At 39.4% G+C, this 16,969-nt stretch overlaps 1 protein-coding gene across 18 annotated transcripts in view; it reads left to right on the forward strand.

Annotated features, from left to right (window-relative positions):
- TRIP12 (thyroid hormone receptor interactor 12) overlaps positions 1-16,969 on the forward strand; it is a 145,801-nt gene that overhangs the window by 75,050 nt on the left and 53,782 nt on the right. For all 18 annotated transcript variants that reach the window (XM_040450770.1, XM_040450768.1, XM_040450766.1 and 15 more), the window contains 3 exons: positions 745-881; positions 6,736-6,819; positions 7,911-8,006. In XM_040450770.1, coding sequence (XP_040306704.1) covers positions 745-881; positions 6,736-6,819; positions 7,911-8,006 — 317 coding nt within the window. The remainder of the gene's footprint in view (positions 1-744; positions 882-6,735; positions 6,820-7,910; positions 8,007-16,969) is intronic.

The raw sequence follows: 16,969 nt of genomic DNA on the forward strand, positions 1-16,969 counted from the left end.
TTCCTTCCTTCCTTCCTTCCTTCCTTCCTTCCTTCCTTCCTTCCTTCGAACATTTATTCATTTTTGAGAGAGGCAGAGAGAGAGCGAGACACAGAATCGGAAGCAGGCTCCAGGCTCTGATCTGTCAGCACAGGGCCTGATGCGGGGCTCGAACTCGCTGACCACGAGATCATGACCTGAGCTGAAGTCAGACGCTTAACTGACTGAACCACCCAGGCGCCCCTTTAATCCTTATTTTAAAAGATGGAACTCTTGCACATTATTGGGATAGTTATTTTTTGTTGATGATTAAAGTTGTCTGGAACTTAGTGATGGGAATCCCTACCCTCCCCCCACCCCCAGCCCCGACCTTTTTGTCTTCCACTTTCCTTCCCCCTCATTGTCAAGTGTAAAGTCTGTATATTGATCCACTATTTAGCCTGGAAGTAGGGATCTATTTCAAATGGTTGAATTCTCTCAGCAGGAGTCACTTTTCCATTTGGTTGAAGTGTTTAAAAATCATTTTTGTCTGTAAAGATGACCACAGCTCATAGCGACACAAAAGCGTGTATTGTGAATGCGACGTAACTTGGAAGAATTTTAAATATACAAAGTCCTGGTTGTTACCCATAGTGATTTTCTGCAACAATTTTTATGTAAAAAGAAGAAACTGGCTTTGTGCTCCATGCATTGGAGCTTTGTGCTGTGTGGACATTGCTCCTGGTCACTGGTAGTGCCGCCTATGATGGCATCTTTCTGTTGCAGTCGGCGGGGCTCTGGCCTGGGCAAACGAGGAGCAGCTGAAGCTCGTCGACAGGAGAAAATGGCGGACCCTGAAAGCAACCAGGAGACAGTAAATTCTTCAGCTGCACGGACAGACGAAACCCCCCAGGGAGCTGCAGGTAGATTGGCACTTCTAGCCCCGAGATGCGTTTATGTGTCTTACAGATTTATTTAGAGAGCAACTGCTTTGTAGGCGTACCAAATATAATGCAAGAGAGGGGACAGAAATATACTTGATGTTACCATCAAATAAGCTTTTGGTTCTCTTTGGCTTTACTTTATAGGTTTGGGTTTTTTTGATTAGTCGGATTCATTGGTTTTTTGGTTTGTTCGTTTGTTTTTGTTTTAATTCTTTTCCAAATCCAAGTTTGTGATGATTACATTCAAAAGGTTTTTAGGTAAGATAAGTCACTCTCTGTTTAAGATTCTTCACTGTCCATGCGGACATACAGTAGTTGCCCATTGTTTGTGTGAAAATTTGAGTTTATAATCAGAATGTAAGGATGTGGCTTAAATTGCTTCTTCGTATATGTGTAAATTTTGATGTAGAATATGTTGTAGCCTCTAAAAAGTAAGAAGTATTCAGTTTGGAAGGAACTTGAAGAATGCTATTTATGTTTTTATGGGCTTATTTTTATTCTTCTTGATACCTCAGCACAACAAAAATTAGGCTGCCCCCCACCCCTTTCAGCTTTAAATATGTATTGATCACCAATACGAATAAGAGACTAATAATTCAGAGGTTAATTGTGGATGACGGTTGTAAAATGTAGCTTGCTGTGAGCATTTTTCACTAACGGTAAGTACAGATGGAAAAATGTCGCAGTCTATCATTATGAACTTGGGTATGATGAGTCCCTTATGTCCGAATGATACACATGGGCTTAGGTTTAGGTAAGGACTGACTTTAACAGAGCTCTTCCACTTACTGTAACGTTAGTATATGTGCTAGTTCTCTCTCATCCCTGTGGTGGAGCCTGTGTCCTAGTTTGCCAGGAAGCTTCGGGTTTGCCCGCAGCTATTCATGGTTTGTGCTTTTTGTCTCCGCTTTCTGTCCACCTTAACGTTTTTGCCACTGTCTTTCTTGCTTTTGTATGATAAACGGAACCGTGAACTTGAAGCACTTCTTCTGGTAGGAGGGGACTTTTCTCACATGCTTTTCTTCAGACTAGTTTTTCTGAAAGTTTAAATTTGAGGGAAAGTCCAGTCCATTGTAGTACAACTCGTTGAAACTCTTCATGCCACACGGGCTGTGCTTCCCAATGTCTTAGTGTTTATTTCGCATCTGCATATGGAAGTGGGGCAGTTCCCGTGCGGACAACACAAATGGCGCTGCTGAGCGTGGTGTTAAAGTGGACTCGTTACAGGAATTACCGTAGCCAGCGTTTATAAAGTTGTAGGCTGCTGCAGACAGGGTATTGAGAGCTCCATGTATATTCTCTTTTAATATTCAAAACAGTATGCTGAGGTGTGAGTGCTGTTACCCTAATTTTGGAAATGAGGAAAAACTGAGACACATGATAGTTGAGCTTGCCTGGAGGTGTGGGGCTCCCAAATCCAGGTTTTCAAAAATAAGGGTGCATTTATAAAGGCTGTATCATTCTGCTTCCCCCATAGTCACGAGAGTTTGTTTAATCCGTACGGATATAATTGGAGGCCAGAGTGAGGAGGTGGTGTGTAAAACTTTGATCCCTGGCATGTATACCTAAGAGGATAAAACCTTCAAGGGATTAGGTGGGTACGACTGCCCCCCGAAGGCTTGTGTTCATTGTCGTTCTTACTTGGAATCACAGTGTGATCTAGGTGTTTTCCAAGTTTCTGTAAAAGATGCATGTGGCACGCTGACTGGTGTCTGAGCAGCACTAGTTAATTTTATTTTGGAAGCAGGATGCCTTATGGATCCTGCAGGAATACTTTCTCTGCCAGCTCACTACAGTAGTGCTGCGGAAAGAGGCAGATTCCTTATTAGCTTTAAGTCTTCAGTGCAATGTGCTTTAGTTTCTCAGTATGCAAAATTGGAATTCAAGGAAAAATAAAACCCTCTAAGTTAGCGCGGAATATAAATCCATGGTGGTAATGTAGAGCATCTTTCGCGAAGCATCCGTTATCAGGAAGCTCTTAGACAGTTGGTAGAAGACGCCGTTTATTGGAAACATTTATTTTGAAATAATGTTTTTACTCATTTAAGGAGATTGGTTTAATCTCTTCAGTGTTTTTGGTGTGGTTTTTTATCCCCAGTGTTACTTATTTATAGAGATCCCATCTTTCTGATCTATTTTAATGAAATCAGTAAAATAAACTTACTTCTTTTTACATGTGTAGTAAGAAAACGTTGCTTCATCTTGGGCGAACTTGTTCATATCACCCTGACTTTGCCAGTGTTGTTGACTCTTAAGAACATTTGTTGACAACAGTGTGCCTGCTCGGTCACCTTGAAACATAATGTTCTATGGAGCACAACTTCTTGGCTCTTTGTGGAAGAGATGCCAGCTCTTGGAGTTGAAAGTTAAGTGTTCTCCATGCTTGCCCACGAGTTGGGGGGGTCTCGTTTTTGACTTTATCAGAACTGTGTACCTTTTCATAGTGCTGGTGAAGTCTTGCAAATACTAGAGACACCACAGTGAGAAATATTCTTCCTTACACCTGCAAAGCAATCAGATGGCAAGGAAAAATAGCCCATGTCCTGGCACCCGATTTTGCATTGAGAATCTTAATTTCACAAGAAATAAACAGGATCATTTTGTAAAAAGAAAGCAACACAGTTTTTTAAGTTTTTATCTTCCTAATTTTGTTTAGAATCACTAAAAGTTAGATTGCTTCCGTATCACCTGATACCAGGGCCTATAATAAGGCAGAATTACATTACCGACAGTGACTGTTTTGGTTCTCCTCAAAAGTTTTCATTACACTCCAGAAAAACATCTTCCCGTTGCTTCTTGTACTTAGGTATCTGGTGAACCCTTGGAAGTTCCTGTCCAGTAAAATTGAACTCTGTCAGCTTTCTAATATTTTATCACTTCTTTCTGCATAAGAGGCTTTATCAGTTAAAGTGTAAAAACATGGGGTTCTGGGATAAATTTCTTGTGTTCTAATTTAAACAATATTTTTTCTATTGTTTTCATTCAGCTGTGTATTAGAAACTGTCTTTCGAGGTGCTGTGAAGATGGGAGAGATAAGAGTAGATGGGGGAGATAACTGGTGTAAACATCAGCAAAAAAAGATGGACACCTCTTACAATCTGACATCACATTTTCTCTGCTTGATGGTCTTGTTTTTATATTTGTATCAGGAGAGATCTTGTGCATGTTGCCCAAGGAGGTTTGTCGCCTCGACTAAAGAACTTTGTCATTGACTGTTGGTTGATGACACTTCCTTGCCTGCATGACTTGACAGACCCGCTACTCACAGACTGGTTTTCTAACTTTGTGATTCTCACAGGGCACTTTAGTACCTTAATGCTTGATACTTGCCTTCAGTGGGCTGGCGAAGGATCTTTTTTCCTTTGGGTTCAGTGACTGGTTTCTGTTAAAACAGGCCCTCCACTTCCATGAAAAATCAGAATATACTTGCCTCTTCTTATGGTGACCCTCTAATACAGAAACTAAAAAAAACAGCATTACCTTCCCAAGTGAATTTTTGGGGTTTTTTTTTCCTTAAAGGTGTGGTACCAGAATGTACATTAAAAAAATCTACCTCATGGGGCGCCTGAGTGGCTCAGTCCGTTAAGCGTCCGACTTTGGCTCAGGTCATGAGCTTGCGGTCTGTGAGTTCGAGCCCTGCGTTGGGCTCTGTGCTGACCGCTCGGAGCCTGAAGCCTGTTTCAGGGTCTGTGTCTCCCTCTCTCTCTGACCCTCCCCCGTTCATGCTCTGTCTCTCTCTGTCTCAAAAATAAACATTAAAAAAAAATTAAAAAAAAAATCTACCTCATTTGTCAAAGCTTTTTGTTTGCTCTCCACATACTTGGAAAAGTTTAAAAGCAAGCATAAGAGTCACTTTAACAAATGAAGTCATAATTGGGACCTTACTAACAGTATTTGTTGGGGCGCCTGGGTGGCTCAGTCAGTTAAGCGTCCCGACTTCGGCTCAGGCCACGATGTCACAGTTCATGAGTTCGAGCCCCACACCAGGCTCCGTATTGACAGCTCAGAGCCCGGAGCCTGCTTCAGATCTGTGTCTCCTTCTCTCTGCTCCTCTTCTGCTTATACTCTGTCTCTGTCTCTCTCTGTCTCTCTCTCTCTCTCTCTCTCTCAAAAATAAAGAAACATTTAAAAAAATCAAAAAAATATAATAACAGTATTTGTTAACAAGATTTCTGTTGAATATGAAGAAGCAGCTGTACTGGAATAAAAAAATCAGTACTGCAGAATATATTCAGGGGGGCAATAGAATGCAGTACTTGAGAACAGCCTATGAAGAGTCAGACCACTTGTGCTCTCATCTGTGCTCCATCGTTAGCTATCTGACCTCGGGCAAGTGCACTCCAAGTTACAAGGCCTTAGTTTGCTCACATGTGTGAAAAAGCTCACAATACCTGCTTGTATGGTTGTGAGGAAACAGAAACAGCCTGCGTATGGTGAGCATTTTATACATGCCATGTGTAGGTGGCATTAGAGAGTGTCATTACTCTTTTCTTCATCCAAAGTATGCATTTTGTCAAGCTCTGATACACTTTTATATTAGCGTTTCTGGTTCGCCTGTAACTATAAACCATGGGGTTGCTAACCTTTCTGGTGAAGGGCCAGACAGTTGATATTTTAGGCTTTATATCAGCCCTGTTGGAACTACCCAGCTCTGTGGTTGTAGACTGAAAGCAGACACAGGCAACTTGTTAAAGAATGAGTTTGGTTGTGTTTTAATAAAATTTTATTGACGGAATGATGTGCTGGATCAAATTTGGCCCGTGGGCCGCAGTTTGAGAACTCTTGTTCTTAAATCACCCATTTTTTGATGAATTTTCTAAAAATCCCAGTGAAATCATAGAAGATACTTAATGAGGTGTGAAGAAAACTACTAAGAAAATACACAGTTGGTGGCTGGTATGTTAGCATCTTTTCAGAAAAGCTCTGTAAATTCACATGTTATCTCTGTGCTTCTTTTAACAATCAGCAACATTGTTTTGGGCTGACCTGTCGTCATCTGGCAAGTGTGCAGGGCTTAGGGTATTGTGGATAATGCGGTCATAACATGGGTTAATTGTGTAGAAAAACTGCTTAAAGACTCAGTGGACATGGAGAGGAGGAACAGAACAACCGCTGGTTTTACAGGACTATAGTGTTTCATCAGGGCAGGTTCGTAACAGACTCCACCTCTCTGCTTAGACCGAATCATTGTTCAGGTTAGCTTTTTGGGGAGTAGAATCCTTCTAAATCTGAGCTCTTGTTTTTCTGCACTTGTTCTGACATCCTAGCTGTCCTGTCTTTTGTATTTCAGTGCTGGGCTGTTCGTTAATGTGTATCTTCAGTATTTGGTCCTGGAAATAAGCGTGTAATCTGCACATCCTTAAAACGTGTAAGGGATTGTGTCAAGGCTGCAGTCCAGAAATAAGTTAGACTGAAGAAGACACTCATCTACACGGAACATGTCCCCCAAATGTCAGTTTTGCTTTCTGTTCTGTTTGTGACTAATTGCCCAGCCGTTAAATACCACAGTGGTTTTGGCAGTATGAACTTCGCGGACTTTTGGTAGGCGAGTTCAGGACAAGGCGTGAGGAATCTGTCAAAGCCGTGTATGAATGAGATGTAAAGGTTGTAGTTTTATGCTTCTTGAACACTAAGATAGTTGAGCCGTCTTGTTCATAAAAGCTACAGGACGAAATCTAGAAGAACAGTTGAGTGTGCATTGGGCAGACACATTTAATTGCCATGATTCACTATAGTCCGTAAAACTCTTTTTCTTTTTTTAAGATAAACCAGGCATAATAAGTGTGAATATTCCTCTCCTAACCCTCACCTTCTTTTTTCCCTCCCTTTGAAGCTTCTAGTTCTGTTGCAGGGGCTGTGGGCATGACCACCTCTGGGGAGAGTGAATCCGATGATTCCGAGATGGGACGATTACAAGGTAAAGACGGTTAATGAGCTTATAAGAAACAAGAAGCCATTACCAGATGCCGCCTGTTACTTCTGTGCTTTGTTGAAATTAATTCAGATAAGCTCATTTAAACATAATCTAGCAATGCCTATACTTCCCCCCCCCCCCCCCAAAAAAAAAAGCTGCTTATTTAGTGATGATTTGGATTTGGAAGATGATCTGTCTCACTCTTTAGTTTTATTGTTTAAACAAAATCTTATATGTTTATTTTTTATGTTTTTAAATTGTTCTTTATTATGTTTGCTTGTGTAGCTGGTAATAAATTAAGAAAGATCTTGAAAAGGGGATAGTTGAGTATATTGCTGCATGGTGCCTGGTAACATAATACATCCAGTGGGGTGCTTTTTGTGTTCTTTTGTGTTCTTGGTCAGCATTTAAAAATGAATGCAAAGTGTATACATAAACACCAGGTATTTTAATGTTGTGCTTTTGAAGAAGCAACCTTATATTATGTATACACTCTCTACAGGTGGATGGGTATGTATTTTTATTGTCTTCAGATAGTTGGTTTATATGCTAGAACCCCAGTGTGAGGCTTATAAGAAACATTATTTATAAATCACTTTCAGATCGCTTTTAAGTTCCTAAAGTAACTTTTACAGCAGTCTCTTTTTGACTAGAGGTCTTGTGAGCCCATTTTTTCTCTTTACGGACATTATAAAAATAATTTTTCATGTTTTTAGAGGATCTCATGACCAGTGTTTGATTGGTAGATAATATTACAGGGAAAACAACACAAGGGTACTTAATCTATAATTTCTTCAAAATAAATATGTACTCTGGGTTTTTCTTGGATCATTTGAGACAGTCCCCTCTGGCACTAATATTTAATACCTCCATAAAACCTTAAGATGCCGTGGAGAGGCACATGGGTGTTGTAACTTATATATTAATATTTAAGAATGATCTTGAAAGTTTAAGATACTTTCTCTTAAAGTTAGAAATGGGAAGTAACATTGTCTAAATCCGTTATGTGAGATGAATCAGTTGCTTGAAATTTTTAGGTAAGATCAACTGCATTCATAATTCAATTATTCCTCCCGCCTTTCTTTTTTCTTTAGCTTTGTTAGAGGCCAGGGGTCTTCCCCCTCATCTGTTTGGCCCTCTTGGTCCTCGGATGTCACAGCTTTTCCATAGAACAATTGGAAGCGGAGCTAGTAAGTGAATACTTTTGAATTTGCCCTCCCCCTCCAAAACCTTCAATAAATAGTTGAGTGCTGTTTTTACTGTTTATGTATTGATGTAAAGAGGCTTTCATGGAAGGAGCTTTTCACGAATATTAACCTATTTTTAAAAATAGGGTTGTGCGCATTCTTGCCTTTAAATACATCAACTCGAAGTTCTTCTGTACTTTTATTTTTTGTCAGAGAGAGACACGCACACACAAGTGTGAGCGGGGGAGGGGCAGAGAGAGGGAGATACAGAATCAGAAGCAGGCTCCAGGCTCTTGAGCTGTCAGCACAGAGCCCGACGTGGGGCTTGAACCCGCAAACCGTGAGATCATGACCTGAGCTGATGTTGGACGCTTAACTGACTGAGCCACCCAGGCGCCCCTTGTACTTTTATTTTCGATTACTGAATTGGAATCATTAGAAAACCATCCAGAGTTTATGGCAAGATTGGATCTTTGTTTAACTCTAGGATAGTAAAGAATCTCAAATGATTGCATTGATTATATTATAGCATCTGATTGCATGATTTGCATATGTTTGAATCTTGAATTTTTTTGTGGCATAATAAAATTTAATCCATGAGACAGTCAGTCGTAGAGCTGAGCCTTAGAGAAAAGATTTCTCAGCAGAATTATGAGTCGCTCGACTCATTTAATCAAATTAACATATTATAATCCAGAGATCTTGTCATATATGGTAGACAAAACAGTGACTCTTGAAGTGGCAGTTTGTAACAAGAATAACTTTTGCATAATTACAAATCCAGTTAAATTCTTTTGGTATAGCATACTATCTTTAGCTTTCTTAAACAAAATTTGCATTTAAGCATTTTTTAATAATTCCATTGATAATGTTTTCCATAGAATCAGCAGGCTATTTTTAGACTTGTCTTGATTAACTTTAAAATTTCTGAAGTGTAGGGGCGCCTGGGTGGCGCAGTCGGTTGAGCATCCGACTTCATCCAGGTCACGATCTCGCGGTCCGTGGGTTCGAGCCCCGTGTCGGGCTCTGGGCTGATGGCTCAGAGCCTGGAGCCTGTTTCCGATTCTGTGTCTCCCTCTCTCTCTGCCCCTCCCCCGTTCATGCTCTGTCTCTCTCTGTCCCACAAATAAATAAAAACGTTGAAAAAAAAAAAATTTAAAATTTCTGAAGTGTTAACTGAGACCTATTAACTCTGACCTTACTAATATGTGCTCATAGAATTTTCCATCAAGTATTCTAAGGTGTTTTTTGTTTTTTAAACCTGATGCACTGTGCGGACATATGCTCACATGTGTGTATTTATACTTAAGTCCTTTTCAAGTTTCTGGCCTTAGCATTTGACAGGAAATTTAAGAAGCAGCTGGTATTTGGGTTTGGTGTGGTTTTGCTTTTGCTGCCCTGACACTCAGCTCTCAGATAATGTGCCCTTTTGCAAAGTTCTCACGAACTTCTGAGTGAGGATTTTGATTTAGTGTCATTTATAAGGTACTGGGATTGTCCTGAATCATAAACAGGATAATATACAGAGTTTTTCCCATATGGAGCTTCCATGCTAGAGGGTGACCCTGACAATGAGGAAGACAGCTGTCCTATAGAAAAATTTCAGATAGCATCAGTGCAGTGAAGGAAAACAGAACAAAACAAGGATGTAAGTCAGCTGGTGAGAGGATATCAGTAGGCTGGTTAGAGAAACCTTCTCTGAGGCAGGGTGAGTTTGTGGATCCTTAAGTGAGGAAGCCAGCCCCACACGGGTCTGAGGGGAGATGAAGCGCGCCACCAGAGGTGGGAATTAGCTTGGCATGTTGGAGACATAGCAGGAGGGGCCTGCGGAACGAGTTAAGCTGTAAAAGATGAAATCTATGAGGGGTAGATACTTGATAGGTCAGGTAGGGCTTGGCAGGCCTTGGGCCAGTGTGGGGTTTAACCCAGTACGTGTACTTAGGAACCACTGAAGGCCTTAGGAAAGGGGAAGGACATATTTATTACAGAAATGATCAAATACACCCCAAAGTTGAGGGTATAGTAGTAGACTAACCTCCATGAACCATGAACCCATCAACAATTATCAGTCCACAGCAACTGTTGTTTCAGTTACATCCTCAACCTTTCTCTCAAATCCTTTTTCAGGCAGTCCTAGGCACCATTTCATTTGCATGTCATTGAATTTGTAACTATAAGGACAAAAGTTTTTAGACCGTGTTGTGGTCCTGTGAAGAGGAATCCTTACTTTTATTAAATGCCTGTTTAGAGTGCAAATGCTCTAGGCCTCTCAGAAATCCAGTTAAAATTTTTGTTTGAATCAGGACCAAAATGTGGTCTGTACATTGCCATCAGTTAGTGTGTTTAAGTTCTTCTTCTTTGTCTTCTTTTTTTTTTTTTCTCTTGAGAGAAATTTGATTCATTTATTTTGCCACTTCATTTATTTCTTAGAGAAGGCTAGGAAGAAAACATGTTGCAGGGCTGCCTGAGCGTATTAACAGTAAAGTATCTCAAACCCATATTAAGGGTTGACCATTGCATATGAAATTAATGTGGGCCATAGATTAGAACCAGAGTAGAAAGAAGTGTTGTCCCCCCAGGCCTGTGACCCAGCTTCAGCACTGCCTACTTTGTCTTTACCCTTGCCCACATTCCCTTCTCCCACATTGTTTGAAATGAATCCCAGACATTATATAATATTACCTATAAACATTTTATCATGTAGCTCAAGGTAATGCCCCTTAAAACACACATACACACCCCCAGATTATCGTTATCATACCCAAAAAATTAAACTAGTGATTCCTTTAATAATTACCGTCTGATGGGTGTCAAGTTTCCATCTGTTGAATATCATCAATGTGTTTCTCTATAAACTGGCAGTTGGATCCAGAGGATTTTTCAGATTCAAGTTTGATTCTTTCTTTAGTCCCTTGGTGGGGAAAGACTGCTGAAGTGGTAGTGGGTTCTAATACAGGAGGTACCTTAAAGTCTGATTGTCTCTTCTGCCATCAAAACTCAGTGTCTAGATGACAGGGAGTATAAAATGATGGTACCTCACATCTGATGACCAGACTTCATTTTTTAGAAGTAAAAGAGGTGATTTTTAAGTAGAAATCTATTAAGAGTATCTCCCTTCTATTCTGCTACACAGAAGAGTAACAGGAAAAGTGGTTTTCTCGCCTTTATTTACCAGTTTGGAAAGTAGTTGGTTTTTGCTTCCTCCAAAGTGCCATTGTGGTTTTAAATATCACTGTCAAGTGCAGACATGTTTTTAGACATTTCTGTGATTTTTACTGATTAAATTGTCACATTGGGCAATGGGATCTTTTTTAGGTTGGCTTCTGAATCTTTTTGATTTGATCCCAGTAGTTTTTGTTAATTTCCTTCCTCTCTGATATGTCAGGCACCGCCCCCACCCCAAATATCTGAAATTAGGGATTTTTTCAGAACACCCTGGTTTCTTTTACATGAAATAGTATTTAGAGCCCATTGCCTAGAGTCTAGGTATATTCGTTTATACCTGGGTGATCTTTGTTATTGGATGCTTGTAATGAACAAACCTAGAAAATAATTGTATTTTATCTTTTAAAATAAAAATAAGGAGTTCCTACTTTTTTTTTTTTTTAATTTTTTTTTTCAACGTTTATTTATTTTTGGGACAGAGAGAGACAGAGCATGAACGGGGGAGGGGCAGAGAGAGAGAGGAAGACAAAGAATCTGAAACAGGCTCCAGGCTCTGAGCCATCAGCCCAGAGCCTGACGCGGGGCTCGAACTCACGGACCGCGAGATCGTGACCTGGCTGAAGTCGGACGCTTAACCGACTGCGCCACCCAGGCACCCCAAGGAGTTCCTACTTTTAATGCCAATTCAAATTTTAGGGCTGCAAGATTTTTATTTACCTTTATCGTGTACCTCCCATGCCACAAATTCCAGTTCCCAGTGATAATATCATAGTCCTCTGTTTACTTTCTCCTACAGTACAAACTTCAGTGTAACACCAAAAGTAATATGAATGAGAATGTTTTAATTTTTGAACGGTTTTTCTTATGGTGTTTGTTGGGACTCACTTTGTGGTCAGATTTTTGGATTTCAAAGTAATTTGAAATGATTGCTTCTATATTCAGGCTGCCACATTGGTTTGGTTCATTTGCTTTGTGTTGCTTTTAACTCTTAGAGATTGCTTTTAAGTTTTAACTTCAATTTTATACTTATGGGATGTTCACATGCTTTAAAAAGTCAAATTATTAATAAATAAGGTGTGTTTAGAGACGTCTTATCATCTTTTGCGATTCCCTTTGCCTTGCTTCCTCCTCCCACACAAATAACCTTTGTTAATTTTATGGCTTGTCCTTCTGTTATTTACTTTAGAAAACAAAAACAAATTCATATTATCTATTCCACACACGCGCTGCCTTTTTAAGATAAGAGTAGTAAACTTTATACGCTTTATGTTGCTCTTAACAATATTTTGGGGTTCACTTTCTATAGCTGCTGCATAGTGCTCCGCCGTGGGGCTGAAGTTTATTTAGCATGTCCTCTGTTGGACATTCAGGTCATTTCCAGTCTTCCTTGTATTGCAGTAGTAAAACACAGCTTTTGTATTTTTTCCTGCGTCATCTTTAGGATAGATTATTGTAAATCAGCCTTTTTTGAAGTTGTATCTTTTTGTATTTCTTTAACAAACAACGTGGTGTCATTTTTTTTTTTTTTCTTCTAACCCTTTAGTTATATATCCTTGTAGACCTCGGTTAGTGGTTCCTGTAGAGGTGTTAATGCGTGTCCTTGGTTTATTATAGCCAACCTTATATTAATACTTTACCACATCCCAGACAATGTAAGGAGTACAACATCTTTGCTCTTTTTACCTCCTGCCATCCTCTATGCTGTTGTTTTAATTTGTTATGCTTATACGTGTGTTAGTAAACACAGTAAGACCTAATTTTTGTTGTAGATCATCCATATTCCTTTGTCCACATACATTTTCAGTGCTCTTAATTCCCTCCTACAGTTCCTCTCTTCTAATCAGAATAGTTTCCCTTCAGCCTGAAGAACTTTTTTTGATGTGGTGAATGACTGCTAGTAATGATTTTTCTCTGCTTTTGAGAAATCCTTGATTTGCCTTAATTTTGAAAATATATTTTCCCCAGCTATAAAATTCTCATTTAGCACTTTGTAATGTCTTCTGGTTTCCATAGTTGCTATTTAAAAGTCTTACTGGTGCCCTTTCGAGGCAATGTCTTTTTTCTTCTGGCTTTTAAGATTTGTTTTTTTCAAATTAGCATTAATTCTTAATAGTTTGTATTCAGCCTAGTGACTTATTTTTAATTTGCTTAGGTTTGACTGAGCATTTGAGGCTGTGAGTTTGATACCTTTCATCAGTTTGGAAAATTCTTGGCCATTATCTCATAAAATAACTGCTTCTCTTATCTCATGATCTCTTCATATATTCCTCTTTCTTTCCTTCTGGGAGTATCAAGATCATACATGTTCAGACTTTGGGCTTCATGCAGCATGTTTCTCTGGCTCTATTTTACTTTATTATTTTTTTTTCCCTTTTGTCCAGTTTGAAAACTTTCTATCGATCAGTTTTCAGATTTCACTAATTCTTTTTTCTGCTGAAATCTTTAATCTTTTGGTAAACCCACCAATGAGTTTTTAATTTCAGATACTTTCCACTTCTGGACAGATAACTTGATTTTGTTTTGTAGATTCTGGTTTTCTATTAAATGCTTTACATTCTTATTCATGTTGTCCATCTTTGGTTATATTTGCAGTTTTGGTTATGTGTGTCATAAAATACTTTTCAAATTAGGGGCACCTGGGTGGCTCATCAGTTAAGGGTCCAACAGCAGCTCAGGTCATGATCTCACAGTTCGTGAGTTCAAGCCTCATGTCATACTCTGTGCCGACAGCTCAGAGCGTGGAGCCTGCTTCAGATTCTGTGTCTCCCTTTCTCTGTTCTCCCCCGCTCATACTCTGTCTCTCTTTCTCAGAAATGAATTTAAAACATTAAAAAAGTTTTAAAAAAAAAAACTTTTCAAATTCTAATGATGTTGGTCTGTTTCCATTTTTTTCTCTCTTGATTATCTCTTGATTATTCCTGCCTCTTCATGTGTCTAGTAGTTATTTATGTGCTAGACGTTTTGTATAGAAGAACTGGAGAGACCCCAAGTGAGGTTTTCTACTGTAAAGGTTTCCCCTTTTCTGTATTTAAATATTAAGGGTCAGATGCTAATCAGTTTGTTCCCTTCAGGGCATTAGCTTGTTTTGACTAGAATTGCAATTTTTGTATGACTCGTTACACCTCTGGCTCATCCCTGTTTGTATGTTGTGACCCTCCCATGGTGTTGATTGAGAACCTTGCAGGTCTCTGTCGACTGAGACTTCATTCATTATGCAATTTGGAAATATTGTAGATGTCTTGGGGGGTAGGGCCTACTGACTGTACATATTTGAAGCAGGCCTCCTCCCTCTGTCTTCTGGAGCACCATGAGAATGCACGAGGTTTTGTTCTGCCTTACCAAAACTTCTGATTCATCCCTAGCCCTCTTCACAGCTCTAGAACTGAGCACATGTCCGGTGGGACCAATGCAGTTGGAAACATCAGCTTCCTGTGACTCCCAGCAGTACTATGGGTTCTCTCCAGCCATATCAGCAGTTGGCAAACTGCTGCCTAGTGGCCAAATTCAGCCTCCTGCTTGGTTTTATAGAGTCTGCGAACTAATAAAAATGATGTTTATATTTTTAAATGCTGAAAAACTTTCAAAAGTAATATCTTCTGACACTTGAAAATTCAATGAAAATCAAATTCTAGTGTACGTCAAGTTTTATTGGAATACAGACAGCCATGCTTATCTGTTTACGTATTGTCTGTTTTTGCCTTTGTGCTCGGGTTGAATAGTTGCAGCAGAGACCCTATGGCTTCTAAAGCCGAAAATATTAATATCTGGCTCTTTATAAAAAATGTTTGCCGGGGCGCCTGGGTGGCGCAGTCGGCTAAGCGTCCGACTTCAGCCAGGTCACGATCTCGCGGTCCGTGAGTTCGAGCCCCACGTCAGGCTCTGGGCTGATGGCTCAGAGCCTGGAGCCTATTTCTAATTCTGTGTCTTCCTCTCTCTCTGCCCCTCCCCCGTTCATGCTCTGTCTCTCTCTGTCCCAAAAATAAATAAACGTTCAAAAAAAGAAAATTAAAAAAAAAAAAAAAATGTTTGCCTACCAACCCTGATCTGTGATGGTGGTTCTTAAAGTGTGCGTCTGTGGATTGCTGGCTGTTCCTGAAACCCTAGCGTTGAATCCATAGGCCAGAACTCTAGTAATAAGTGCTGAGGTTTTGCCTCTTCTACTTTGTTTCACGTTTGAATTTTGTTGATGTTGATGGTGCAAAAGCTGTGGTAGGTAAAAGTGTTGGTGCTTGATTGAAAGAATCAAAGCAGTGGCTCCAAACTGCACGAACAGTCACTGTAGTTTTCAATACCATAGGCTCCTAGTAAAATAACTCAATTTTTTTACATGAGGATGCCCTTGCTAAGCAAAGTTATTAACTGTATTGTCTTTACCAGTAAGTACATGTCTTTTTAATAGTCTTTGTGAAAACTGGGGCCCGTGTTCTCCACATTCTTCATCTCAAACAGTGTTGCCACAGATTGACAGTAGATGCAGAGGTGGTCATACCGCTGGTTTTGTTGTTGTTGCTAGTTTTTTTTTGTTTTGTTCTTTTTGTAATCTTGACCTTTAAATGATTTGCAACAGAAAACGTAGTCATCTCTGAATTTTTTTGTTTTAGAAAGTATGCTGGTTTTCACACAAATTTTGTTTATATTAATGTGTAATGATTTAACAAATAGTTAAAAATTTTCTCTTTTAATTCCAAACACATTTATAAATATCAGCAGATATAAACCACATAAACAAGAGTGCTTTGGGGCTCTTCAGCAATTTTTAAGAGTACAAAGAGGTTCTAAAACCAAAATTGATCAGAGCATAAACGATAGTTTGGCTTTTTATTGTCATTTTTGGTTTGGTTTAGGGTCTTTTTAGGAACATCCTAAAGGTTCAGTGGTTATTGTTGATGATTTTGATCATGCTAACGTCATCTACGTCCTAGACATCCAGTGTTGATAAGACATCTGTGTTGATAAGGCATCCAGTGGCATGTGTCAGTTTTTCCTATTTTAGGTGGTTGTGCTATTAGTGTGTACTTTTATGAGCTGTTTCATCCTTGAAAAGCAAATCTAGAAGCCACCGAGGATTCTTTCGTTTTCATTAGTTTACTTTCCATTCATTTGTTTGGCCTTTCACATTTCAACTCAGAAACGAAACGATTAGCCTGCTCTAACTGGAACTGACGTTATTTGGAAAAGTTTAAAGATGGCAAGCCATATGAATTTGACTTTCTTGCGGTCTGTTGTTGGATTGACTCTTAGTTATGTTAAAGTTATGTAGGCAGTAATAGTTGTCCAGTTCACTAGCCACAGTCTTACACGATAGAGAAAAATAAATCTTTCAAGGATCACCATGTGTCCCTTTGAAAGGCTGTGCCATCCAGGAAGATCACTGTAACTTAATTCAATTTTAAAGAAACTTTGGTTTTCATGTGAATTCCACATTCATTGGACAGTTTCCAAATGTGTGCCATTTCTAAGCCATTTCATTAATAATACAGGAGTGGAAAAAATCCATACGCAAACAACTTGAAAAGGTATAGGAAGAGAAGGGGCCTGAAGTAGCATCAGTTATAATTTAGTTAGCATTAATCGAGTTAACCATGCTCACAAGTAGGAAGATGTTCGTGAAAATTTGAAACACACTTTATTTTTGAGTATGTTATCCAGGTCACTGACAAGTCTTTCTCTGTGGTGGCTGAATCTTAGTGTTTTTCAGTTGTTTGGGCAATGGATTTGAGCCTTAAAAGTGAAAGTACTCTCTCGCACTCTGATGGCAGCATCTGCACTGGGAATGAGAGGAGGTGAAAAACCCAGTCTTT

The sequence above is a fragment of the Herpailurus yagouaroundi genome, unplaced genomic scaffold (assembly GCF_014898765.1).
Source record: "Herpailurus yagouaroundi ecotype Mexico unplaced genomic scaffold, PumYag 202, whole genome shotgun sequence".
NCBI lineage: Eukaryota > Metazoa > Chordata > Mammalia > Carnivora > Felidae > Herpailurus > Herpailurus yagouaroundi.